This window comes from Agelaius phoeniceus, chromosome 18, assembly GCF_051311805.1.
Source record: "Agelaius phoeniceus isolate bAgePho1 chromosome 18, bAgePho1.hap1, whole genome shotgun sequence".
Lineage (NCBI taxonomy): Eukaryota > Metazoa > Chordata > Aves > Passeriformes > Icteridae > Agelaius > Agelaius phoeniceus.
Genome location: NC_135282.1, coordinates 11,056,690 through 11,083,420, shown reverse-complemented (window position 1 = coordinate 11,083,420; position 26,731 = coordinate 11,056,690). Strand labels below are relative to the sequence as shown.

General features: G+C 42.5%; 2 protein-coding genes across 11 annotated transcripts in view; one reads left to right on the top strand and one right to left on the bottom strand.

Annotated features, from left to right (window-relative positions):
- Nucleotides 1-6,600, bottom strand: part of DEPDC5 (DEP domain containing 5, GATOR1 subcomplex subunit) — a 42,098-nt gene extending 35,498 nt beyond the window's left edge. For 3 of the 8 annotated variants that reach the window (XM_077187664.1, XM_077187665.1, XM_077187663.1), the window contains exons 1-10: nt 6,274-6,589; nt 5,568-5,685; nt 4,793-4,880; nt 4,080-4,126; nt 3,661-3,746; nt 2,776-2,859; nt 2,060-2,109; nt 1,490-1,559; nt 1,076-1,154; nt 83-144 (exon numbers count right to left, since the gene is read on the bottom strand). In XM_077187664.1, the coding sequence (XP_077043779.1) occupies nt 83-144; nt 1,076-1,154; nt 1,490-1,559; nt 2,060-2,109; nt 2,776-2,859; nt 3,661-3,746; nt 4,080-4,126; nt 4,793-4,880; nt 5,568-5,625 (624 nt within the window). In that variant the 5' untranslated portion in view covers nt 5,626-5,685; nt 6,274-6,589. Of the gene's footprint in view, nt 1-82; nt 145-1,075; nt 1,155-1,489; nt 1,560-2,059; nt 2,110-2,775; nt 2,860-3,660; nt 3,747-4,079; nt 4,127-4,792; nt 4,881-5,567; nt 5,686-6,273 lie in introns of all 8 variants that reach the window. The other 5 variants (XR_013184603.1, XM_077187667.1, XM_077187668.1 and 2 more) reach the window with 4 other exon arrangements.
- Nucleotides 6,601-6,674: 74 nt separating this feature from the next.
- On the top strand, nt 6,675-26,731 carry PRR14L (proline rich 14 like). Of its 3 annotated transcripts, XM_077187660.1 has the most exons (9): nt 6,675-6,800; nt 8,005-8,497; nt 9,566-9,647; nt 10,859-17,186; nt 20,151-20,219; nt 20,978-21,146; nt 21,430-21,536; nt 22,474-22,545; nt 23,146-26,731. In XM_077187660.1, the coding sequence occupies exons 2-9, from the start codon at nt 8,048-8,050 to the stop codon at nt 23,420-23,422; spliced, it is 7,554 nt and encodes a 2,517-aa protein (XP_077043775.1). In that variant the 5' UTR covers nt 6,675-6,800; nt 8,005-8,047; the 3' UTR covers nt 23,423-26,731. The 3 variants fall into 3 exon arrangements, with proteins under 3 accessions (XP_077043775.1, XP_077043776.1, XP_054502009.2); XM_077187661.1 differs by lacking the exons at nt 6,675-6,800; nt 8,005-8,497; nt 9,566-9,647; nt 10,859-17,186 and adding an exon at nt 17,197-17,492; XM_054646034.2 differs by lacking the exons at nt 6,675-6,800; nt 8,005-8,497; nt 9,566-9,647; nt 10,859-17,186 and having other exon boundaries at nt 17,198-20,219.

The following is a 26,731-nucleotide window of genomic DNA, read 5'->3' as shown; positions in this document are numbered from 1 at the left end:
CTGATGTGTTACTGTTCAGAGAGATGCCCCTAACAATTACAGAAAAATAAAAAACTAAAACTGAACTCAGTCAACTATTTACCTTCCATTTTGTGAAGAGGTCAGCAAGGAAACCATTCACAGCTTTCTCAAAGTATAGATCCCCTGCAAAATAAAAATCTCCCAAGCATCAGATAACAATAGTTACTTCATCTATAGAAGTTAGATATGGGGCATATCTAAACCTAAGATTCTGGGACAATTATAATTATTAAATCTCGAGCAGCTGTGTGCATAATAAAGGGCAATATCACTAAGATAAGATGGTAAAAAGATTAAAAAGCATGACTGTTTTATGAAGAAAAGATTTTAAAGCATCATTTTTTTCAGAGGATGTAAACATAAGACAATGCCAGAAGGATCAGACCTTTAATTCCTTTTTCCAACACGTTGGCAGCATGCTGTGAAAGCATCTGTACTGTTTTTTAGGCAGAAAATGCACAACTGATCCCCTGCTCTGATTTGAATAGTTGCCCAGTTCCATATGCCTAAACACATGGTCAAAGGAAGTGGCAAGAGGTTTGCTAAAGAATTAAGCCAGAAAAAAACCAGGATGACAACAGAGAAGTGACTCAATGCCTAAAGCTGTAATACTTCCAGCTGAAGTTACCAACTTCAACCTGGGCTAAGGCAGGTTTCACTTCCTCAAGAAGCCAATGTCTAGAGAAATATAAAACATCAAAGTCCTCTTTGCACAGGACTTCCACACATTTCTGGCTTCAGGATTCACAAACTTGCACCTGCCCCCATCACCCAACATGTTCATTTCCATAGAAAACCTTTCCAGTGCTCACAGTGATTTCATGGCTGACATAGATAATGGTACCCAGGCTCCACAGGGACAGGAGGAGGATGGCACAGACAGGGACAGAAATGGGTGGCACTGCAAGGAATGATCTAAGGAAACACCACAGCACACCCTGGAGCACTGCTTAGGCTAAAGGCAGGATATTTTAGCTTGCTGGTAGTAGCAGAAAAAAATAGCAGGGGCAGAAAGGACAGCTGTGACCATCCACAGCCACAGTTCCCTACATACCATAAATATCAAAATCCCACATCTCACAGCTCATCTGGATAAAAATATAAACCATGGCAGAAGTGGAGCGGAAGACCACCTGCAAAGGAAGGCAAGACCTCATTTAAAACCAAGTACATTCATTAGAAGGCCCAATGAAGAGGTCAACTACACAGCAACTCATCCAACTCTGGCCCTTGCATCACAGGGACATTCCTCTCTGACAAGTTGGCATTTCCCCTCAAACAAGTCATTCCTAGCAGAGCTGAAGTTCAATAGTGATTCATTGTCCTGAACTTATTGCCATTCTTCACCTCACAACACAGCCAATCCCAATGGTCCATACAAATCTGCAGGCAAGGCAGAATTACAAAAATCCTGGCAGGAAAGGAAAAGAAGGGAAAAACTGCTTTCCCCTGTTTCCTGAACTCTTACCCGGGTGTCCTCACTGATGTATCCACAAGTGACTTTCTCACTCTTTACCCACAGTTCACCTGCCTGGGCTCTGAAAGAAAAGTTCAGAATATTTGAATAGGAAGATTGGAGAATCAGTATTTGAGCAAGTAAGAGATGTAACCAAACGTGCAGTCAAGGATGACTTATTTGGTTAAAACCTGATGTTTAACCCAAAGTATGTCAAAGAGCCATTTCCCTCTGCATTTGCACATTTCCTGGTCCCTGTGTCACCCCAAAAGCAACTGAAGTAATCTCCTCTGAACTATTAGTACAGCTTAGGAAGGGGGGTAAATATTCAAAGAGATAAAAACAAAATTATTTGGCCTCCATCAGAGGCCACAAGTGTAGCTGGCTGCCCTACTATTAGTTTCTTTTACCCCAAACCAGATAGAAGCCTTCCCCCACCCCATGGTGCAGACAGAAATCTGTAGATGAGTGAGGGAACAATGAAACATGGAGGAGTTTTCAGAGAAGAGTCCCCAGTTGGATACTTAAAAATCATGAAGTTAAAGCAATAAGTAAGAGTAAGCCCTCAGAGGAGGCACTGACCTGATACCTGCAAATTCAACTTTTTGGGTGACATATGCACATGTGCTGACCTAGGAAAGAAGAGTTACAGGTGTTAGAAGAAGAGCAGGCTCAAAGTGAGAAGAACAATGTACATAAAACCCACTGGCACTCAAACATGATTTTTATGACAGAAGTCACAAAACCCATTCAGTGCAGTTACAAGTAATAGCTCAGCCTACAGAACCTCTGTAATAGACACAGAAAATCACTTTTAACACAGATCAGCTGTAATCATTTGGGATCATTTGCCTAATTCACTGCACTTAGAGGAACTAAAGACTGCACTTCAAAGATGCAGGCAGAAGATGTTCTAATAGCTGCTTATTAAGTGGTACTCTCAGGGAGGGGACACTTCAGCACACTTCTACTTGAAAAACATTTGGATTCTATTCCTTCCAAATGTAGCAATCATTAAAATTCAGAACATAAGCAAAAAAACTCTCTACAGCATTTTTAATGCCCAAGGCAGTAATCAAAATTATACCAGTGGAGTAGGAAATGATGGGATTTGTTTTTCTGCAACATTTACACCCATTTCTCCAACTCTGATGTGCCACTCAAAGCACAAAGTCCTCAGGAGCTGCAGGCACTGTCTTTGGCTCTCTGCATTTTGCAAAGCACTTCTTTTCTTTCTCAGCAAGCAAAAGATAAGGGTTCATCACCTGCACCCTGCCCAAGGGCAGCAGGGGCCTTACCAAACTCTTCTTCAGCCTCCACATATCCCCACGGCCAATGTACTGATCTTTAAATGTCAGCTCCACCAAGTCCAAGGTCACCTCCTGGGAAATGGATGAAAAACACTGCTCAGATTTTAGTGGGTGTTTGTTTTTAAGTAGGGCACACCAATCTGTTCATTTAATAACCAAATGTTACAAGAGTGGCCATTCAAAAGCAAGTCAATGTCCCTAAAACTGCAAGATAAAGGGGAAGCCCATACAAATAAATAACAAAGTTGTGCATGTACCTCAACTACTGTGAGCTGCAATCATTGCTCAGTGTGATCAGAAAAAGCCCAAGGAATGAATCTGTACTGTAAGTCTAGTGCAGATTGGAAGCTGAAATAAATTATTGCCATTGTTGATGACATTAAGGAAACCTCATTTCCTGCAGACTTTTGTGTTGTGCAGAATGTAAGTTCTGACTGCAGCTCTTTAAATAGTTGGAACATTTACAGGAAATGCCTCTCTGTAAGAGGCTCTGTGGTACCAAATAATGCAAATCCAGGCCATGGCTCTTCTTTTGACAAGGCTACTTTCTGCTTTTCTTTATTGTGCCTGGTTCTCATGAATTTCTGAAATTTAAATATATGTGAAAATATCTACATTTCTCCCAAGCTCTGTTGAAGCAGAATCATAGAGTTCAAAAAGAGAACAGAGATTGTAGGGAGAGAAGAGACACATAACAAACTAAGAAATAATTCAAAAGCCTAAGGCTCACTTTCTTAGAGAAGAAGAGTAAATAGCTTTCAACAAAAACTAAAAGCCTTTTTTCCCCCCCAGACTACTGTAGATGCAAAGTCACAGGGCTGTAACTTGAGTCAAGTGATGGAATGGATGGAAACAAGTGGCAAAAGCACAGACCTTGGGGTCAACAACGTTGACATGGACATCCTGGTACGGCCGCAGGCGGAACACCTGTGCCACTGTCTGGTCCACACTTATGGTTTCTGCCAGGGAACAAGAAAGGACAGCAGAGAAGTCAATGTCACCAACAGGTTCCAAGCGGTTTACAGGCACAAAACCAGCACAGTCAGACTGCCATGAAACACAGATTTCAGGCCAAAAAGCCAGGTTTGCTTAAACCATACTCATGTTACCCAAATAAAGGCAGATTTAGAACTAACTGCCCCTTTTCTGTTAAAATTCTAATCCTCCCCTTGCCAAACAGACAAAGCATTGATTTTCATATGAAATTAAATACACATGCTAGCCTGTCACAGGTACAGCCCAGCCATGTTACCCTTCCTATAATTTTACTTTGCATAAGTCTCAAGTTTTACCTTTCTGCAGATCTTCCTTAAGTGACTTCACTTGGAGAAGCAGGGGACTAGCATGGAGAAGAGAAAAAAGGTAGACAAGTTGAGATACCAACAGTCTCTGCTAAATCACACACAAAACTATTTAGTAACATGGACTACAGGATAAGCTAAAAAGAAACATTAATATTTTCTAGAAAGCTTCATACACCATCCTCTCCACCTGTCTCTCTGTCTTGCTCCTTACACTCTCTATAATTATGAGGCATTCTTGAGGTAAAGATGAAACTACAAATGGGAAACCAGGTCACACAAAACCTCTCAGATCCTCACACAAGTGTACTGCTGCCTTTCAGACAGAGGCTGAAGGATGAACAGGTTCATACAACAAGGCCACACAATTTTAATTTTGACTAGGATATACTGTAGGATAGAAGAATAATCCTTAGGTAACAGCAGATCTAGGAAGAGGATACAGACATTGTCAATTCTATATTCAGTTGCTTCTTGGCCTACAGAAGATCAGCAAACTAACACCAAACACAAAGAATTGCATCAATTTTAAGGAAGCACTCTTGTTAAAGTTAACCTCTTTACTTCTCTTTAGGCAGAAAGAAATCATGGCAGCATCCTGAAGCTGTTATGTCAGCCCTAGAAGCCTTTCACTTGAGAAAGCACTACACATGAACAGATCCTTTCAGTGTTCAACCTCACTGATATCAGCAAAGAGAATTCACCTGTATTCATCATTGGGATGTGCAATTTCCACAACATCTCCCAGCTTGATTTGAAGAAATACTTTAGGATTCACCACCAGTTCATCATCTACAAGACAGAAATGAATGAGGGCAGTGAACACAGACACCTGCATGTTTGCCTACAACAGCTCAGCATACATAAATATTCCAAACCAAGATGAACATTAGCAAAATGCTTTCTATTCTCCACATGACAGGGTCCCCACCCAGCCACTCCTGCAGGCATAAACAACTCAACAGAACTTTCACAAAAGAAGTGTTCACAAAAGACTGCGTCTTATTTAGGCAACCAGAATCATCTTCTGTACTTTTCATATAACAAACACCATCAGGAAAGTAGACAACCATAGAATCTCAACAAGATTTATCAATGTGTAAGTCTAGAAACAGTGAGCAATCCAATCAGTGGCACTGTTACTAGTGCTCAGAAACACATCTATGTGCAGTCATAAGTCACTGGCATATATGCCATATATGCCACTCATTAGGGTGACTAGAAACACCAGATCAAGAGAAAAGTGTTGCAACAAAAGGGAGGAAAAAAAAATAAAGCAATTTTTTTAGATACAATCTTGGTCTCTTCCAACAAACGTTCATTTATTTTGCTGTATCCTGTTATCAGAAAGAGCCTTTCAGACTCTGGCTGGAAATATTGCTTGTTATATCTTCACTCTTTTACAATTGCAATTTTACAATAAAACAATTGCTTTCAATTGAGTATTGGTCTCACTGTTATGAGCAAGGAGATACTGACCACTGCCTCCAAACCCCTTCTTATGGATGACGAGCTTGTACACCTTGTTGGTTCTCATCTTGAGCTCCAGTTCCTCTCAGACGCTTCGAGCCAAGACGGTTAAAGGCATCTTGCATATCTAACATAGAAAGGAAAGCAAACACAGATCTCTTGTCAATGCAGAACCATTGTTTACGTTCTGCACGTGAACACAGCGCGTTGTCCCGGCCGATTTCACCGCAGCGCGGCAGAGCTGCGCCCAGCACAGGAGAGTGCGGAGCAGCTACAGGTACAGGCACAAGGCGAGAGGGACTAAAAGTGTGCTTTTATAATAGATTAAAGGGTTGAGCTTGCAGAAGTGCTTTACAGAAAGTCAATTACCGAGCTAGAGAGTCTTGGTGGGGGAAAAAGCCCGGTATAACTAAAATTTGTTAAAACAAAGTCTGTAACTTGGAAGTGGTGCGGGTCTGGAAAGCAGCGCCGCTTGGTGCTGCGAGGCGGCAGATCCGCACCGAGGGCGCCTCAAAGAGCAGGGCCGGAGGGGAGAGCAAACAAAGCCAAGCGGTTCCAGTCCGCTGCCGTGCCTACAGTGAGGAAACAGCCATGGAACCGTGCGTCCATTCGGCCGCTCGCTTACAGGGAAGGAGAAGCGCATCGAGACACCCGAGCACCTGCCCGGAGCAGCGGCAAGGGCCGGTTGGGCACAGGGGCCCGCCAGGGTCCTTACCCGCACGGGAGGCAGTAGCGCAGAGCGAGCAGCGCGGCGGCTCCGGCAGAGCCCCGGGGGAAGGACACCGGGGAGAACGGCGCAGTCCGGACGCGAAGGAAGCCCGGACACCTCAACGCTCACAGCCCGGGGCAGCGCGGCCGGGGCCGAGCGAGCCACAGCAGAGCAGAGCAGAGCAGAGCGCGGCGCAGTCCCGGCCCTGCTCGCGGAGTGCCCAACGCGGGGCCCGGCCCTGCCCTGCCCTGCCGGTGCCGTCCCGCGGGTACCGCGCGGCACTTCCGCGTCCGGGGCCGCGCGCCACGTGACACCCGCGCCGCCATCGTGGGAAGGAGCGGGGGGCACGCCCACCTCGGGGGCGGGACGGACCCGGCCCGGTGAGGGGCGGGGCGGGCGCTGCCGGAGGCGGGGCCACAGCCGCGGCTGCCGGTTCCGCGCGCGGGCCCGCCCCGGATGCGGAAGTGATGCGCGCGGGGCGGGGCGCGGCGCGGCGGGCGCGCTCAGCGGGGCCGGCGGCCGCCGCCGCTCAGGTAACGGCAGCGGGCGGGGCGCGGGGTGCGCCGGGCGGGCCCCGCCTCCTGCGCGCGCCGCCGCCCGCCGGGAGTTGGAGCGGGCCCGAGTGGGCGGCGCGGGCCCTGCTCAGCCCGGGCGCGGGGGAGACACCGGCGGTTGTGTAATTACCGAGAGCGGCGATCTCCGGTGCGCCGCCGCAGCTGCAGACCCTCGGCTCTGGCCGGTGCGGGGCTGCTGCCGCGGAGAAGGAGCGGGGCTCGGGGGCGGCTCTGTCGGCGCTGCGGCGGCGCTCGGAACAAAGGGTTGCCCCCGGTTCCGGCGCGGCTGGGCTCGGGCGGCACCGCCGGGACGGTGATGCTCTCCCGGGACCAGTGGCCTCCCGTGTTCCCGGGAGGCTGGTGCGAGTTTCCCCGGTGTTTGTACAGGCTGCTAGAGAAGCACAGACCAGCGCTCGGCGATGAGCCCGAGTTTTGTTAAACTGAGTCACTGGGGCTCCTCGAAAGGCCTGGCTTAGCCCGCTCCTGTCCGTGAGCCTCCGGGAGCGATTGACGGCGGCGTTTGCACGGCGGGGTTGTCCCGGTACCGACAGCAGCGGTGCAGCTCAGCCGGAGCTCCTGTCCCGTGCTCACAAAGCCGCTGCCCGTGTTCGGTTCCGGGCCGAAGCGGATCCGGAGCGGGGCTGTGTCCGGGCACAAGGCACCTCTGCACTGCGGGACAGCACAAAATGACAGGCACAGGCTGGTGGTTGATGGCTTAGGCAGTGTTCGTTTGTGGTACAGAATGTGAAGAAAACTTGGAGCTTTTTTCCAAAGACTAGAAACTCATGAAAATCCCAGGAAATCCAACAATGCTTTGGTTCTAGTGAAGGAGGAGGATGTCGGATACAAACCCCTCTTCTCAGGTTATTCAGAAGATGTGGTTAAATCTGCAGGGAGATGTGTGAATGTGGAAATGAGGCTTGGGAATATCTATTTGGCATTACTCTCTTTATTTGTTCATGAAGCATTTCCTTAGATACTCAAATCTTCCTCAGCTCCTTTCTTAAAGACATATTTGGAAGTATCTTTCTTAAACACATATACTTGAATCTTGAGGAATTAAGCTTTTCATTTTAACCTAGTCCAGAAGCTGGATTTCAGTGATCCTTGAGGGTCCCTTCCAGCTCAGGGTTTTCTGTGGTTAGTCCAATGTACATTGATTTAACGTTGCTTTTATTTTTAGGATAAACTGAAAAGCTCAGGGCAACTGATCTTCAACAGCCCTGATGCTCTCATCTGGGGTGGAGTCTCTCCTTGATTCTTCTGTGTCTGCTGTAATAGAGGAGTTGTACACTGGGCTGCCAGAGAGCATCTCCAGACACCTCATGGCAGGGCCGGGGCCCAGCCTGGGCCTGGATGCACAGTCTGATGGGCCAGTGCCCCTGCTGGCACACAGGGATGGGCCGTGGGCTTCTGCCATAGGAAACTTCTGCCACAAGACACAGGATCTGGGTGATGTGCTCCAGGTGATTTCCCATGGGCCAGCAGAACCCTTTCCTGAAGAATTACGACAGGCTGGAGACATTGCAGAGGATGAAAAAAGCAGAAAAAGACGCTTTAGGAAAGTAGACTGTTCTGGTGATGGGTACCAGAAAGAAGATGAAGAGGCACAAGGTGCTGAGGACCATCATGCTGAATGTTGTCCTTTAACTCTGGGGGAAAGCTGGTCAGAACAAGTAAGTGAATGCAGAAATGAATCCCTGTGTGATAATTTGAATTTAGGGTTAGAGTCACTAGGCAGTGGGTTTAGCAATGGGTTTCCTCGTTCTTTTTTTGTGTCCTCCAGTATAGAATCATAAAATGGTTTGGGTGGGAAGAGGACCTGGAAGGTCACCTTGTTCCAACCCCCTGCCATGGGCAGGGACACCTTCCACTAGACCAGGTTGCTCAGAGCCCCCTCCAGCCCGGCCTTGGGCACATCCAGGGGGGTGTGTGTGTGTCAGTACCTGGATTGTTGTGGGTGAAAAATTAGACAATAATTCAGTAGACCAGCAGTATTTTAAAATACCAGTGTTTTCACTTGCTTAAATACTGCTGGAATGGTGTAAGGCAGATATGTAACAGAAAAAGGTGCACAGCTGAGTGTTTTACCTTAATTATTGGGTGTTGCATAATTTTGTGTGTTTAATTCCAGATTTTGATATCTGTTTGATGTATTTGACTTCTTAAAAAATGGATTTATCTCTTCTGTGAAATTAAAATTATTAAATTCTTTTTAGTCATTCAGTTTTCAAGATGAATTTTCCTATATTTCTAACTGCAGGTAGTTTGGTTGTGGGATCTGGTTTGGTGGTTTTGCTGGCAGATCTAGGTCACCTGTTCCTGGGTTTGTGCCCAAGGAATAGTAGAAGCCAAGTTCCAATAGAGACACACATCTTCCCAGGAGTCTAGTGGCAGTGTGAACTAGACTTGGACACTGGATTACTCTTCTCATTCCAATTTTCAACAATTTGCATTTTAAGCCCTGTACTTACATTTTAGCTGCCACATCACAAGATGTCATTGCTGCTAAATACAGCAGTGTTTTGGGGAGACATCCTTAGTGCTTGTGTGAAGCCCTTGCAAGGCAAGGCTGCCTCTGGCCAAGGCTGATGTGTCTGGAGGTTCCTTAGTGAATTTCTTGTTCTGAACTAACCCAGCTGAGCAGATGCAGTCCCTGAGACATGACACACCTCAGAAAATCGAACCATTTTTCTATCTAACCATAAATAACCATGTCTGACCATATTTCTGTCCTGTTTCAGGAGGACCCTCACGTAAATGAGCAAGAGGCAAAGTCTTTGAGAACCTATTGCACTGAAATTGCAGGATCTCTGAGGAGCACAGGTAGTTATTGTAGCTGTACATCTCCATCCAGCCCCTGCTTCTCTCCCAGTTATTGTTGATTTAAAGCAGATGAGTGATTGTGGGATGGCTCATTTAGAAAGTATCACCCTGTGTAATTATAACACTATCAAAACCTAATGCTTTACTTTCTCCTGGCAGGGTATGTACTTGCCTCAAGACCTTTTCTGTAGAAGATGTGTTTTAGTTATTTGTTTCCAAAGGAGAAGAGATTGTTAATAGCAGATTTTTGCATTTCCTTTTGTTTCAAAGATGGAGGTATGAGAGCAGTAATAACATATATATATACAAAGTATTACTCATTCATTTTTGAGTGTTCTAAAAAATACAATTAAAAGTGTAGAATCTAAAGAAAGAGGACAGCTAAAGTAATTATTAATTTCATTATAATTCCTCCATAATTTTCTAGCTCCAAGTACTTTGGTCACTTTGCCTGAATCTAGTACTTATTTTCTTTTTCCCCCCCTGCTGTCTTTACCTAAATTTGTATTTAGCTGATGAATGCCATCTAGTCTTGTTGCTTGCTAGGAAACAGGGAAAAGATCTGCAGAAGTCTGAGTAAATATGTTCCCTATAAAGTTTTGAGTATGAAGATACTCTACAGTAACTGTAATTTTTTTAATTAGCACCTTCTTTGTGAAGTTTCTTTTACAGAAGAAACTTTATGGATAATCCAAGTTGCTTGGGCAGATGAGATATGTCTTGTTTTCCTGTGGATGAGTTACTGACAGACATGTTTCCTAGGAAGAAGAAATGGAAAAGGCCACACAATTCCAGCCTATTTCTAGGCTGGAGCAGATCAAGTCCCAGCCTATGTTGAATTTTGATGTTACAAATAAGCATTATTTTAATGTTGGCCATGGCTTCCTGTGTGTTAAGTTACAGGATCTGCATTCACCTAGCTTGATATTAGAGGAATCTGAAACGTGCAGGACTTGGAATGCTTGCTGCTCATGGAAGTGTCTGTATTGAAAAGGATTGGTTTTGTTACCTTAGCTTTGTGGTGGAATTGTTTGTTGTTTCCTCTAAAGACTTGTACTAAAATTGATAGCATCAATTCTCACTTTTAAGAACATTTGGTAACCAACACTGCATGGAGTGTTGTGTACAACAACAAAAGGTACTTAATGAGCTGAATGCCTTCTAAATTTAGCATATGGTTCTGAGTGCTTTCTTTTTTTTTTCTTATGCAGAAGAAAACCAAGCAAATGTTCAGGTGACAGCTGAAACTCTGCCAAAGCTCACTGAAGAAGTACAAGGTATGAAGGCTGATGGGACTAGGATATTTAGTAAAGCAGGATACAGCAATGACAGAGTGAGTACAGGTCTTCCACTTGAGGGCAGTCAATGCCCAGACATAGACACAGTCATGGCCAGAGCTGGGGTTTCAGAAACCAGCATCTTAGGTTTTTTAGAGCCTTTAAAAGTCATGGACATTGGAGCAGCTGCAGATCATCCACAAAAAACAAGTGACTATAATGGGTCAGAAGCCCATGCTGCCATGCCATTGAGAACAGGGGGGAATGGTGTATCTGTTTTGGAGGTTAGAGAAGAAAAGTTATCCAGACAAAATCCTCTTAATGAATTCAGTACATCATTTGCTAATTGCCAGACTTGTCAGCAGGATGAAGAAAATGATGCTTATGACTTCTTTAAGGGTCCTGTACCTGGACAAAATGAACCTCACGAGTTGTTCTCAGCAGAAAGCTGTAGAACACTCTCCACACCAAGTTCTGACGTTTTATGTCCAGTTCTGAAAAGCGTCTGCAATCTGGACTTTGGAAATATGCCACCAGAAGGCAGTTCTGCAGTTCACAGAATTATCAGTGAAACCCCCCAGAAGTACCTTCCCCAAAACATCAAACACCACACTCTTTATGATCATGGAACTGGGTTTTTAACAAGCCAAACCTCCACATCTGTACCACTGGAGCAGATCTCAGTGGTAAGGAAAAAAGGATTATCTAGTGCAAAAACTGATCGTAGGGAATTAAGTGCTGCTATAGGAAAATCCTACAGCTCTGAATCTGAAGAAGCAGCTGAAGTCTGGAGAAAAATTGCTGTGGGAGATAATGTTGAAATTTGTCGCTGGCCTGAAGCTCAAAAGGCTGCTAATTCTGAGCAGTGTCATTCTCCAGTTTTTAGTTCTGTTGCTTCATCTCCTGAGGAGTTCTCAAAAGAAAAATTTAAAATATTCCTGTCAGAAAGTGATAAGTTGAAAAAGGACCAGTGGCAATTCTCTGTCAGTGACCCATGCAAGAATGATACAAAAGAAAATAGTTTGTGGGTGGAAACAAGTAATGTTGCTTCCCATGAAACCGGGCAGAGAGACATAGGCTTTTATAGTACTGCCAATAAAATCCCTCCTCTCCGTAACCACAGCTGTCTTCATCTTGGTACCAAGCTAGAAAAAGACTCACCCAAGGCACAACTGCTTGAAAAGGAATCTGAGAGCAATAAAACATCAGAAGAGTTGGCTGGTGGTTTAGCTGGAGCTGCAGAAGCTGATAGTAATGACTGCTTATCCACTGGGAAGAAAACAAATTTGTTTTATACACTAAATGTAACTCTACCTCCTGTTTTACAAAAATCAAGAGAACCTCATTGTAATGAGTGTCTTCCTTGTACTAATAATGAAGTTTCCTGCAGGGACAAGGCTTGGGATAATTGGTCTAGAAAAGAATTAATTGGTGCTTCTGGAACACCAGCAGAACAAGTTGCTGAAGTTTTGCTTCATAAAGACAAATTCAAGTCTTCTGTAAATTCCATGACTTTTGATAACCCTAATACAGCAAGCAGAGTATCCCAAATGAATATAAAATCTTCTGCAGGAAATATGGAGAGAGTGATCACTGGTTTAGAACATGAACATTGTCACACATGGCTTTGTAATAACAAGAGTATAAAAAACCAGTGTACAGCTGCCAGCACTTCCTGTATTTTATCAGGGAGTACATGTGTGGATGAAGTTTTCCTGAAGAGTCAGTCTTTTGGTGTTGAAGTTGATAAGACTGAAGAAAAGGATAATTTGGAAGGAGTGTCTTCATCAGGGTATAACAGTAAGGAGGCAGTGATCTTTCCAAAAGCACACACCCCTTTGGCACGTGGATCTCTTCTTTGTGAAAATGACTGGGGCAACAGAGGTAGAGCTCTGCATGGGACAAATTATATTCCCACAGGAAAAACCATGTTTTGCTCAGCATATACTGCAGAGAAGTCTGCTGCTACCTTGGCAAGAGATGAGGTTTCAAATAAGAATATGGAAGTTGTGGAACAATTTGATCTTTACAAAGCAATGGGCAGTGAAATTGTTTGTGACAGAGATGAGGCAAAAGAACACATTGGCACGTGTGCTTCCCAGACAGATGAGTTTGATAAAACAGGAGCTGTGGATTCCCCAAATGCTCCTGAAGGCAATCAGAGAAATAGGACTAATGAACAGCTGTTGGTCAGATATTTGAACAAAAACACCCGTGCTCATAATTTTGGATTTTACAGCTCTCTGCTAGGCCCATGGAAGAGAGAACATGAGCAGGAAGAAATGCCATTGCTCATAGCTGATCCCTCTGAGTGTAGCCCTTCAACCTGTGCTCCACAGCCAGCACTGGACAATGTGAATGTTCCAACACAACATGCTGGCCAAACACAGGAGACCCTTTGTCCCTTGGGAAATCAGTGTCATCCCTGTCACACTGAGTCTGATGTCCCAGTGCTGGGCAGTGAGCAACATTTAGAAAGTTTAACCACCCAACCCAACACTGGCTCACAAAGCATAACCGGTTCTGTGGAAAGAGACAAAACTGACCCTAATCACAGGGAAGAGGTTCTGCTAAAAACAGCTGCTGACCCGCCTCTGTTGGACCATACATGTGCAAGAGAAGCCAGGTTTAAAGGAGCTGTACAAGAGAATGTCATGGGATTGGACTCTTTAATTGGTGTGAAAAATGAAGATTCTTCAGGATCCATGGACTCCATCAGTGATCTAATTGAAGAGGAGACAATCAGACTACGAGAACATGAGAACAGATGTGAAAGAAACAATAAAGGAGCACTTGAAGAAAACTTTTCTGATGACAAAGCACATTGCTCACAGCAGGCTCGTTTTATCCAATGTGCAAAAGAGGAAGCAGAGCTGGTGTTTGCAGGAAACAAAATGCAGCAATCTTTGCCAAAGATAAAGTGGTTGGTGGAGAACCAGGAAAATACAATTAGTGCTCCATTTCTGCCCATTTCATCAATTCATGGGAGTCTTTCACACAAGCCAAAAAATAGGAATCTGCTTTCAGATACAGAAAACAGAGGAAGTCTGAGTATAAATCCTATCTTAAATAACTCTCACCCACAGTTTACTATTGAGCCTGGTAAAGAAACTGATGCTCAAAGGGGCGTTGGTCCATCTCATTTTGGAAAGTTTGACATCCAAGAATCTTGTGTTGAGACTCAGAGAGATTCAGAAACTGTGTCAGCCCTGAACTCCCACATCTCTCTGCCTGAGAAACAAAAGCTGTGTATGTCACTCATGAGTACACAAAGAGATAATTGTGATTCATCTTCTGCTGAAGTTTTTAGCAAAGATACTTCAATGACAAAAATCCTTTCTGTAACAATTTCTGTTAAGAAAAAATCCAGCAATATTGAGGCTCCATCTTCAGGGAATGAATCAGCAGCTGGCTCTCTGAATGGTGCCAAAAGCTCAAGAGTTTGTGCCCACAGCAAAGAAAGTCTGAAGGGTGAGGGGCTTTGCATGCCAGCTGGGAAAGACATGGACATGAACTCACCAAAAAGTCTTCCTGGTCAAGAGAAGTTTAAGAATACAGACAAGCCAGAAAATAAAAATGTGCTGTCAGATACAGAAAACAGAGAAAGTCTGAGTGTAACTCCGATCTTAAATAACTCTTGCCCCCAGTTAACTTTTGAGCCTGGTAAAGAAACTGATGATCAAAGGGGTATTTGTGCATCCCATTCTGAAAAGTTTGACCTCCAGAAAACTACTAAGACTTGGGTGGATTCAGAATCTGTGTCAGCTCTGAACTCTCACATCTCTCTGCCTGAGCAAGAAAAGCTGTGTGTGTCACCTGAGAATACACAAAGAGATATTTCATCTGCAGACAAAAAAATTAACAAAGATACTTCAATGACAAAAATTCTTTCTGTAACAATTTCTGTTAAGAAAAAATCCAGCAATATTGAGGCTCCATCTTCAGGGAATGAATCAGCAGCTGGCTCTCTGAATGGTGCCAAAAGCTCAAGAGTTTGTGCCCACAGCAAAGAAAGTCTGAAAGGTGAGGGGCTTTGCACCACAACTGTGAAAGACATGGACATGAGCTCACCAGAAAGTCCTCCTGGTCAAGAGAAATTTAAGAATACCTGTGTACAGGAGATGACAGTAAAAGAGGTAGCCCCTAGAGGAAGGTTGCCCAAAGATTGTTCATTGGCCTTGTTGGAAGATTCTAAAGATTCTGGTAGCAAGATAGTCCCCCTTAGGACTGAGAATTATGGAAAGATTTTGGAAGAAATCTCAAGATCCAAACTAAATAATCTTTCAAAAGAAAGACAAAATGATCCAAAGCTCCCAAACTCAGCAGGTACCAGTGTACTTCCAGAAACTGTGCGTGACTGTGAGGCTGGAGCTGTATCTGCCACAGAGGCTGCCCCAGAAGTGCAGGATGATGCAACGCCCACATTTTCTCCACCTCTGAGCACACTATCAGAGAGTTGCAAAGAACCATCCCCAAACCGTGTGGTTTGCAGTAAAGTGTGTGTGCCTTACAAATTAAATGCACAGAGCAAAGATAATGTAAAGGAAGTAACAGAAAGCCAGGACAAAATACCAACCAGTGCAGTTTGCAAGGAAAATGGGGCTTTATGTTCAGAGAGACTTGATCAAATAGAGGAACATCAAGTATTTATACAGAAGAAGTATGGAAAGATGGAAGCACATCAGTTGGGCAAGGCACAACAAGAACAGAAGTTAGAACATCAGGAGAAAGCAAAAATCATACTGCAACCAAGTATGTTGCACAGTTCTGAACTCTTATGCAGCTCTTCAGCTGAGTTGATGACATCTAGAAGTACCAGGTTTGGAGGTGCTTCAGAGGGGATTGTTGCTGTAAGAGGCAGTGAAAGTAAACTATGTAGCACTTTACAAGAAGTTAAAAGGCCAAAGATTACCCCAGATTTTATTAGTTCACAGTTTTTGAAGACTCAGGATTCAGAAATGGAAAACCTGAACCTTAATTTAGGATATGATGGGATCCCTGGTGCCTTTGGAACTACAAATAAACGAAGAGGAACTACAAATAAACTAAGAGGACCTCTTCCATTAAAAATACAACCTGGAAGGACATGCAAAAAAGTTCCCAATTTCTATCAGCTAAAATCCGTAAGAAAAATGAAAACAATGAAAAGTTCCCCTGTCTCTGAGATTCCACTGGAAATATTCCCTAAACAGGAAAACCCGCTTCTGGAATCTTTGTACTTTCCACGTAAATCACCGACAGTGGAAAAGGAAACAGCCATGAGATTTGTGCATATGCCAAGGCAGAGGGCCAAGAGATGCAGTTTGTTGAACAGCTTGAAATTTAGAAAATGTACCAAAGAACCAGCATTGTTGAGCAAGTTGTCTGCAATGGCCAGCAAGCTCCTGGCCCCTGCCAAAAGCAGCCGTAATTTAGAACCCCTGCCATATTCTTCTGAAATTCTTCCAGTGGGTGACAGGTACAGCCAATGTAGATCTAAAAATCTCTTGGAAGCCTTTTCTTGCATTAACAGGAACGTACACTCACGCTGGGCTGACAGCTGGTGCACCAAGATGTTCAGCTTTCAGCCTTTGGCACTTTATCCTGTAGAAACTACCAAAATACTTTCTTCAGACTTAAGCCACGAGCCTCCAGCCTCTTTCTTGGACACCTCAGTTTTCCCAGTTTCTTTTCACATCAAATTGGACTCCAGTCCTGTGACAGACCTCAGAGGGATTACATCCCAGCACTCTGTACATCACAGCCCAGTCTTCAGAGAAACGCCAGCACCAGCTTCAAAGTGGACTTTGTCTTTTCTCCTTTCTCAGAGCTGTTCAGATACAACAGCTTTCCAGGAAGATTCCTGTGTAAATAATGATCTCCATTCCTCTCACTCCACAACAAACCCCAGGACTGTTGCTGTTCATCCTGACCCTGGAAGAAACACTGTAGCTGGAAGAAGAGGAGGTTGTTCCACGCTCGGCCTTCACACAGTGTTAGCACTTTCTTCCCCTGGATGTTACAGGATTTGGACCAGAAGAAGAAACTTAACCAGCCATATTCCTACCATCCAGAGACTGTTTATATCCCAGCTGGCCCAGGGTTTGAAGGGGGCCAGGCTGCCAAGGTGTGTGTCCGATGGCCTGGTGTCCTCCCTGCCGTACTCCCTGGGCAGGGTGTTGTCCATATGGAGTCAGCACGGTCCCGCTGTCTGTCCTTCTGAAATCACTCCTCTCCTTTCTAATCACTGCAAGTGGCAGCCAAGTGTGGCCATCGAGAACAGGTAAAACCCATCACCTTATTTCTGAGATTAACTGTGTGCAGGGTATATTCTTGCTCCTTTTTGGGAGGGAGAGGGTGATGGCAGCTTGCACTGGAGGGTCAATTTCTCCTCTTCCAGATCTACACATTCTGCTCCAGGAATGGCTCAACGTGGAAGATCCTTTCTTACAGAACAGTCTTTTAGCTGAATTTAAATATATTTGCCTTCGCTTCTTTAATACTATCCTGTTTTGGCAGAATGGCTAACTCTATTTTCTTCTCCCTTGCAAAATATACACACCATGCATCAGAGTATATAATGCAAAAGGTGAGCTACTTCATTAGGTCTATTCAGAGTGACTGCAGAGGAACTGGATTTCTGAGGTAGGAAAGTTTTTTTCAGAGGTCTGAGCCACAAATACCCCTTGGAACCACTGTAAAATGCTCAATATCAGGTCAGGAAGAATTGTAAAGGGCGGGGGGGTGTCATTCAGTAACATTTTTAATTGTATTCCATGACCATTCTATGCTAATTGAAGCCTCTTTGTGCATGCTATGGCTTTTCATATGTGATGTTGGCACAAGCAAATGTAGCTCCATTTAATATTGGTAATGAATTTTTCTCTGTGTGTCAATCTTGTTACAAGTGGGAAGAGGACTGAAATCGACCTTGCAAATTTAATTTTACTTTGCTATGAGCATTTAAGATCATTTTGCTTATAAAAAGAATGAAAGAAGTTCCTAGATCTGTTCCAGGATTTTTGCATGCCCTTGAGCAAAGATTTTGCCCTTTATCCCTCAGTAACATAGGACAGTTCAGTCCCTGATTTTGTCACCTTGCAATTCCTGGGCAGAGAGCTTCATGAGCACTCTACCAAAGTCTATTTAATTAATTGGTTTGATTAGTGTGGCAGTCTGTGGAGAGCTGTTGAATTTAGCCTGTGTCACAGATTAACACAGGTGTAACCAAAAGTCTTGCCAGATAACAAATGCTGCACTTTGCTTTGTATCAGTGGGTAACATACCTAAAAATTTATCACTTTTTAGTATAAATTCTAATATCTGCCAAAGGTGTGAGTGAGCTTGTGAAAGCACTGCTCCATTCTGGAGCTGTCTGCACTAAAAGAATTAAGTTGAATAATGGCATAGAGACAATTTTTGCAGCACATTCTATGGGACTTACTTCCATTTTCATTCCATACTCTGAAAGCGATCATACTACTTAAGTACAGTTTGAGCACTAAACTTAAAAAGAACACATTGTTAAAAACAAAAAAACCATCTTTTTAAAATGTATTTGTGTGTATAAGGTGAATTCATTGTTTTGTGTTGCTGAAGCATGCTCTCCTTGCACTGGGAGATCAGAACTTGGGGTTTTCCCACATCCCTAAGTGTGGGATTCCTAACTTGGGGTTTTCCCACATCCCTAAGCGTGCAGGCTCCTCAGCAGCTCGGGACAGCACATCCAGTCAGCTCATGTGTAAGAGGATTTCATTCCCCATGTAAGGAGTCATTGGAAAAGTGCTTTGCTATGAGTGGTGATCTTCTTCCCAAAGGGAGAGTATTCAAATCAAACATCTTCAAGTGAAAAATAATCCAGAGTTAAATACCCTAAAACTCAGTTTGGTTTTTTTCTCCAAAATACCTTACAGCAATGTGTATGAGGCAGACATAAATCTGTCCCACTCAGATGTTTGGTACATAAATATTAGAGGTATGTTTGGTGCAGTATAAAAGCCTTTTCAGCTCCCACTATGACAGAAATTCTTGCCTGTTTTAAGATAATTAAAAATCAGAAAAATCACAAAGTTCCCTGCGGACCATTTTAATCTGGAAAAGATTTGTCCTCTTTAAAATATTTCACTCACAATTCGTGTTCTTAATAACTTCCACTGTCCCTTCCACTGTCAATAATAAAAGCATTCTTTCAGTGAAGTTTTTTTCTAATTAATGCTTATTGAATTAAAAATTTCTAAAGTGATTTCCTTCTGTCCTTGTAATTTTGTATTATTATTGCATAAAGCAATAAGCTCTGTCTCTAACAGAGAGAGCTCTGCTGCACTATGGATACAGGTTGCAGTAACACTGGAATAATGAGTGGAATGTTGAAACAAAATGTTACAGTTCTGCCATAAGTGATAAACACAATAACTGGGTCTCTCTGACCTCTTTATGTGTAGTCAGACTTCCCTGTGCCTCCAGCATGGCTGGTTTTCATTTCCCTTGTAGAACTCCAGTCTGGCTGTAACTTCTTTGCTTTAGAACAGTCAAGTGCATTTCACTGCTGGTTAGAGAGAACAGCAAATGCAAGATTTGCTGTTGAATGTAGTAAAAAGCTGTCCTGAGTGATTTCCTGCTGTTAACAATTTGGGCGCAAAAATAAAGCTTAATATCAAAGGACTCAGAGCTGCCTTGCTGACTTTTATGCCACAGAATTCTGGTCATTACCAGCCCTTATGGAAAGGCCTTTGGTTATTCCAGTCAAGTTAAGGGTATTGCAGGCTGTGGGAGTCAGAGACAACAGGGAATTAATGTAATGGAAGTACTTCCTTTTACCTGTTACTGTTGCCATTATGCACTATTTTCTTTAGTAACCAAGTCCTTCAAGGTTTTTGGTTACTTAAATTTTAAAAACTTGAGATTTTTAACAAGGAAAATAGATTTTTATAGAAAGAATTACAATTTTCAGATTTCAAATAATTATGACTTTTAATATTACTGTCTCACTCCCTTTCTGTGCCTTTATTTCCTTTTCTCATTAATACCATTTTTAAAGGAAAGCAGGACAGTTTCCCTAACAATGAAATTTAGTTACCTAAACAGATGTGGCTTTCTTTTGTATCATTTTAGTCTTTCATTCTCATTCCCAATATGAGCATCTTGTCTTACAATCCAGTTTATACTAATAATTTTTCCCTCATCTTTTTATAGTGTAGCCCTAATTTCTGTCTGTGTTGTTTTGTTTTTTCATTCCTCTTTGACCCAGCTGTGCCATGTTACCACACTCACCTGTCCAGAGCATGGGAGCCCTGCAGACTGCAGGCCATGTGACACAGTGAGTATCTGGGGTGTTGGTATTTATCCTGAGTAGTGGGACCATAACCTTCCTCAGAAAGCCATTGTAATGTCATTTTGGCTTTCAGCTTTCTGATTAGGAAGTGGGTGAGGAATGCTGACTGGGTGATGAAATGGAGGAGTGCAGGGGCAGTTATGCAAACACCACATAGAACAGTGCACAGAGCAGTTCTGTTACTTTCAACCATGTTGTGCCACATCTTATGACATGAATATATGAGACTATAGAAGTTTGACTCCTTACTTGGATAGGAATTTGACTCCTTACTTGGATAGAAGTCCTTTCTGCCTTAGCAACTGGATGCTAGGTGCTGAAACTTCTTTCTATTCCTTCCAAGTGTAGGGATGGCAGGTGTCACAGCTATATTTTATCTGTAAACAAAAAGTGTGATTAATAGTGGTGTCAAGGAAATTTGCCGGCAGAAAAGGAGGATTGATCCCTTTCTGTCAGTTCATATACAGGGTTGTATAGTGTTTAGCTGAATGAAAAAGAAAAGAGTGGGTTTTAAAGGACATGTTCAAATACTCTGGCAGTTTATTGGTGTCAGTATCAATGTGGGGTGCAGCAGGTTTGGCTGTATGTGTGTAGCAGAGTTCACTTACTTGGGCCATTTCTGTGACTTGTGTTGGGTTTTTGTGCCCATATTGCAATTTAGGAACATCTCCTGAGAGCATGGAATAGTGTTGCATTATCAGCTGGGTATCAGTCTACACATGTTCCCTTTTTCTCTGTTACAGTCTGGAAACTTCATTCCCTCCTCCATTCCCAAAGCCTCACACACTTCCAGAGCCATTGCCATCTCCCCCCAGGCTTTCAGCATCTGAGCTCCACATCCCTGCCCTCGATGAAGCAGATGCTTCTGTTCCAGCCTGTCTGAGATCCCAAGATGACACAGAACTGAAAAAAGTGAGTTCATTTTATATTTTAGATCTCTCAGACTCTTGGTTCTCCAGAAGCTGGAGCTGCTGCTGGTGGATATTATCAAGTAACTGTTTAAAGATGAGGAGAGAAAACAGGGTGCAGGTCCTACTCTGTGCTGCTGCTTGCTTTGATTCAAGCAGAAAGAAGGTGGCAAACCAGAGAGGAATGTTTATTCTATAGATTATGCATATTCAGAATAAAAGGGAATTCTGTTGACTAGTATGGTTTTCATTTCTTTGATTTTAACTTTTCATCTTTCTTTCTTAAGACTGAGCCAGAGAAGAGGCCAAAGAAAGTCTCACAGATCCGAATCAGGAAAACTGTTCCTAAGCCAGACCCCAACCTTACTCCAATGGGACTACCCAAACCAAAAAGGTGAGCAGGGCCTCTGAAATGGACTCAAAGCATTTGAGTGGAATCATTTCAATGAATGCTTCTCTTACCACACTATTTTATACAGCCCCTGTTGAGTGACATCTGAGGTTTATTTCCTTTACAAGAAATGATTGACACAGCTCTATCTTCTGGATCAAAACTACTGACTGGAGTTTAGGCAAAATGTGAAAAAGCAAGCTGCAATGCAATAATTTTTCTAAAGAAGAAAGAAGTTTTATTGATCAAGTGAAAATCAGTCAACCTGCAGTGCACAGTGAGATGCAATTATCTGTTAGGAAGTTCTGTTGATGCAAATTGTGCTGGAGTTTTTCAGTTTCTTTGTTTGGGGTATGATCTCAGGGAAGCATTAGCTCAGTGAAAGAGTGGGGAATCACAGTGCCAGATGTTGATCAAGTTTTCCAATCAATCATGCAGTGTGCCTGCCAGTGATCCTGGTCAGATTAGTCATATTTCATCTGGTTTGACTTCTGTCCTAAACACAGGCACCACCTTTGACAAAGGAATGCATTTCTTCAGAGATCAGCTTGGAAACTGTCAATAACTAAAACCAGTCTCAAGAGATGAAGCATTAATCTGTTAAACTGTAAGACTCCTTCTCAGCTTTCACAAAAAGGTGAAGGAGATTTCCCCTTTTGAGCATCATTATTTCAAAGCATCACAGAATGCTGGAAGGAATATTGATCTCTGCAGAAAGGGCAAGTCTTGACACCACCCTTATGAAACACTGTATGACTTCATGTACTTAATGAGCTCATCTTTCATTCCTCCTGGTCCCCAGTTACTTAAAGCATAATTAGTTAGCATTTAATTTAGGCACAGAATGCAAACAGTACTTGTTTCTTGTAAATCTGCTTGCTGTCAAGAGAGGTTGTTTTGGGATTCTTCTTTCTAGATTGATTTGTCATTACTTTTTCAGGCTTAAGAAGAAAGAATTTAGTTTAGAAGAAATTTACACAAACAAGAACTATAAGTCCCCTCCTCCTGCCAGGTTGGTTCTCCTTCCTAAATGTAAATTAATTGGTGGGGGGGGAGATAAAAGGTGTATGAAAGCTGAGAGAGAGATATATTCTTATAATTGGTCTACTTTAAACTGCTAGAGAAAATTAATTTGAAAATAGTGTATTTTACTGTTTGGATTTGAAAAAGTGAAATAGAATATAAACTAAGAATTTGCAGCTGGTTAAGTATGGATTTATATATTTTTTCACTATCCATTTGTTCCAGTCTCCATCAAAGTGCAGTACTTACTTCAAAGGGAATTATATGTTCTTTAAAATACTAACAATCATGGCCTGTCATCAAATGTTCAAACTTATTTATTCTGTAAAATTAAGATTCTGTAATTGTGCTTTAGAACTGAAATACAAAGAGATTCTACCCAAATGCCTGTGCATCAATAACAACTCAGCTGGCAGTAATGTGCATTGTAGGAGGTGCAGATAGCATTACAAGAGGTGTGGAGGGGCTGTAAAAATCTAAAAGTTAGAAGTTGTTTACCTGGGTTATGAAATCCCCCAGTCTCCCTGTCAGTGTAAGGTGGCTGCTGCTAAGGTTTTCATGATTTCTGTTCTTTCTTTTTTTTTCCCAGGAGCTTGGAAACAATCTTTGAGGAGCCCAAGGAGAAAAATGGACACTTGATCTCTGTCAGCCAGCAGAAGAGAAAGCGGATCCTGGAGTTTCAGGACTTCACTCTTCCCCGGAAAAGGAAGACACGAGGCAAAATCAAAGCAGTGGGGAGCTTCACCCGAGCTAAAAGGGCTGCACTGCAGAGTGCAGAGCTGGATGTTCTTCTGAGTCAGAAGCTAATGGACCTTGAAGCCTTTTTTGCAGAGCAGGTTGAGCAGGAGCAGGCCTCCAGCATCTGAGGGAGCCCCTTAGCTGGAAATGGTCCAGTCAGCTTCTTTAGTGTTTTTTCCTTGGGAGAAATTACTGACTTCTTCATACCTTACTCTGCCACTGCTCTAACATCTGATAATCAGTTCTTGGCTGTGACCCTCTTTAAGGTGCTATTTTTTTTTTAAATGCTGTTGGAGGGATTTTTTAAGTCCCTGTTTGAGTGTAATACAGCCATGTGAAATTTACCCTTCCTTTCTCAACCTCTGGAAATTACTGCTTATATTTAATTAATTATGTTTATGTATCTTTTGGGGGTAGAGTAGGAGTGTCAGGGAGGAAGTAGTGCACCTTCAGTGATGCTAGAACTCTGTACTCCAGATCATTTGCACATTTGAGTCTGCTATTGTTACTGTAATGGCTATTTTTAACAAGCTGACAAAAGATATATGGTGTTTGATAAAGAAAAATTCTACCAAGCACATTCTTGATAAACCACTAACGTTTTGATAATTAAAAGTAGCTGTCTAGGTTATCATTCAATTGTTTCTTCCTTCTGTTAACTTAGAAGGTTCCTTCTAAGAATCTTTGCCCTTCCTGGCTCCAGGCAGCAAAAGCCCCACATAATTAGACATTAAATATCTTGCACTTTGTATATGCTTCTTTTAACACAATTCAACTCAAAAAAGGTAATGTTTTAAGGAAAAATGGTGCCCAGTACTATTTTTTCCCAAATAGAAGATTTTTTACTTACTTGGCTGATGCCAACTTCTTCTCCAGAGGAAAAGGTAATTGGTCCATGAGGGTGTTAAGCTGCAGGATACACAGGCAGAGATTTTTATTTAATTGAGCTGAGCTGCTGCATGCAGGGAAGACCAGCAAAATCTTGGATACTTGTTTTAAAGTTATTTTAATTCCATTCATACTAACTTGATTTTAATGTCAACAAGAAGGGGTTTTTTTACCATTTTAGATTTACAATTCCTGTAGCTCATAATTAGGTATTCTCTGTACAGCACTGTTGTCCATTACAGCCAGTGCTGTACAAAGAGCCTCTGAGAATGTGACCTTGTTTTGTTATGCAAGGCCATATGAATTATCTGATGCAGCACTGGGCAATTTCTCAGCTCTACCTTTGGGAGGAAGAGAGCTCCCTTCTGGCATAACTTCTGTTAAACTGAACTTGAAGCATAATTCCAATGCTAGCTGCTGTTCAGGTAATTTCTGTCCCTTAGTGCCTAGAGAAGTTATTCAGGCAAAGCTGTTGTTGCTGGGATGCTCAAATTTAATTAATCTGTTCTTTCTTTCACTTGTCACTTGAACTTGCACTTTCTTATTTATCTACCCATATAATAGAGTTTCTATTTACCTTCAAATGGAGCAAATATCTAGTGGGTGGGTATTTTTATAAAGTCCCAATATAAATGCAGGGCTGCAAATACCATCATTATCTTCTGTTGCTCTACCACTTCTGTTACTGACCAAACAGAAAACTAAATGTTACCAAGCAATCTGTTCAATTGCAGAGCTTTGAGAGTAGAGAAATGGAAGAGAATTATTACACTGTGTGTGCCTGAGACTTGAAAGAAATCTAATCTGGGTTTGTTTTGCCCCCAGCTTATGTGCTGGGATTTGTAGAAGTTTATATTCTTGTTTTGAAGACTAATTATCTTTAATCAGGAAGATTGAAGAAAAGAGAGGAGTGCACACTTAGAGTAGTAGTGTTTGGAGTTTGAGGGTAAAATAACAAGGCAAACTTTGAACATATTGACATAGTATTTTTCTGGTTAACTTACTGGGCTGTTGTAGAACATTCTAATTGATTCTCTTTATTTTTGTAAAAAGAAATCCCTAAAAAACAAAGATCAACTGCCTCCTAAAAATGTTTGAAAGTTTCCCTATGTTGGCTTATTAGCCCAATTATTGACTAGTTGGAAGTGGTAGCCAGAGTCAGAGATATATTTTTATGGATTTATGCTATAGAATGGGATTGTTACAGAGCATTCATTCACCTTCTATTAATATGGGAGGCTTCCAGTGACACAATTAACTGGAACCTTACTGGGGCTTTCAAGGAAATAAAGATTGGGGTGGGGGGAAGAGACGGGTCCAGGAGAAGTTCAGATCTCTAATGTGCTTCAAAACATGGAATGTGTTGAGTCTTTTCCTTTGGGTTATGTTGGGCTTTGTTTAGGGTGGGGTTTTTTACTTTCTTCCCTGTTCTCTCTTGTTTCTGATTGCATTGAAATAAGATTTATGAACTTTTTTCCTACAAGCTACAGTGGAGAGAGCAAAGAAAACACTCAAATACTCTTCAGTTTACAGAAATTGGAGGAGTTACAAAATGATGTTGCAGTTGTTTAGCTTCTCCCAGACCTCAGTTTGTGGAAACCCAAACCCACAGCATTATTCTCTTTTGGTTTAGTGTTTGTATGACAATGTAAGCTAGTGGAGACCAAGCATCTCTTCCCCTCCCCAGCATACAGGTGTCAGTCCTGCTCATGCACTTTTTTGTTTTTTCCTTTCCCACCTCTGTTTCTGTTTACAGCCCTCATGGAACAGCCATGTTCCTTGTGGCTGCTGCTTGTACACTGGGAGTGATGACTGGGCAAAAGCTGAGCATTTCCATTCTGAGCTGCTTCTGTCACAGCTAATTAAAGGAAAAAAGTGTAGAGGATTCATCTTTTGGGGTCATGCAGACATCCCTAGCAGTAGGATATGGACACTTGCCTTTTCATGAAGGTGACCCACTCCAGTGGGGATGTTTTTGTATCACCATGGAAAGTACATCACAAACTGATGGCCAGAACAGCTTGAGAAGGATTGCAAAGCTTTTGCCATGTCCTGTCTCTTAGTAGAGCCAAGCAGCTCTTTGCTAAATTTGCTGATTGTCAGAGATAGAAAGATCACTTTCAAAAAAAAAAAAAAAAAGAAGAAAAAACTCATTGTTTTCATCATGCTATGACTGGGGCAGTCAATGCTCCTTAATGTATGTACAGCATTTGCCTGGCTGGCTTGTGTCTGCATACATTTGAGTTCCTGTGCTTGCTGGATATGATTCCTGCAAGCAATTCTCATCCATTGTATTTTATTTCAGGTGGGCCTTTGGTATATTATGTTCCAGGTGCTTTTCTAGACTATGGATAGTAACTGTGGATTAAAAGTCTGTATGATGCTATCAAGGTAACAAATAGCTCAATGAGAATTTGTACATTTGTGCCATTAGCCTCCATCATGCTCTTGGCATTTTGTTTCTGTTCAATATTGTGTGAATCTAAAATTTTACTGTTTCTTTTGTGTGTGTTTTTAATTTATGGAAATAAATTTTTCTGAGAACTTTT

Bases quoted from the DNA above. Each gene is read 5' to 3' on its own strand.
- PRR14L (XM_077187660.1), top strand. From the start codon at position 8,048: ATGCTCTCATCTGGGGTGGAGTCTCTCCTTGATTCTTCTGTGTCTGCT. The intron at 9,648-10,858 runs GTAGTTATTGTA...TTTCTTATGCAG, and splicing joins AGGATCTCTGAGGAGCACAG to AAGAAAACCAAGCAAATGTT. The intron at 20,220-20,977 runs GTGAGTATCTGG...TCTCTGTTACAG, and splicing joins ACTGCAGGCCATGTGACACA to TCTGGAAACTTCATTCCCTC.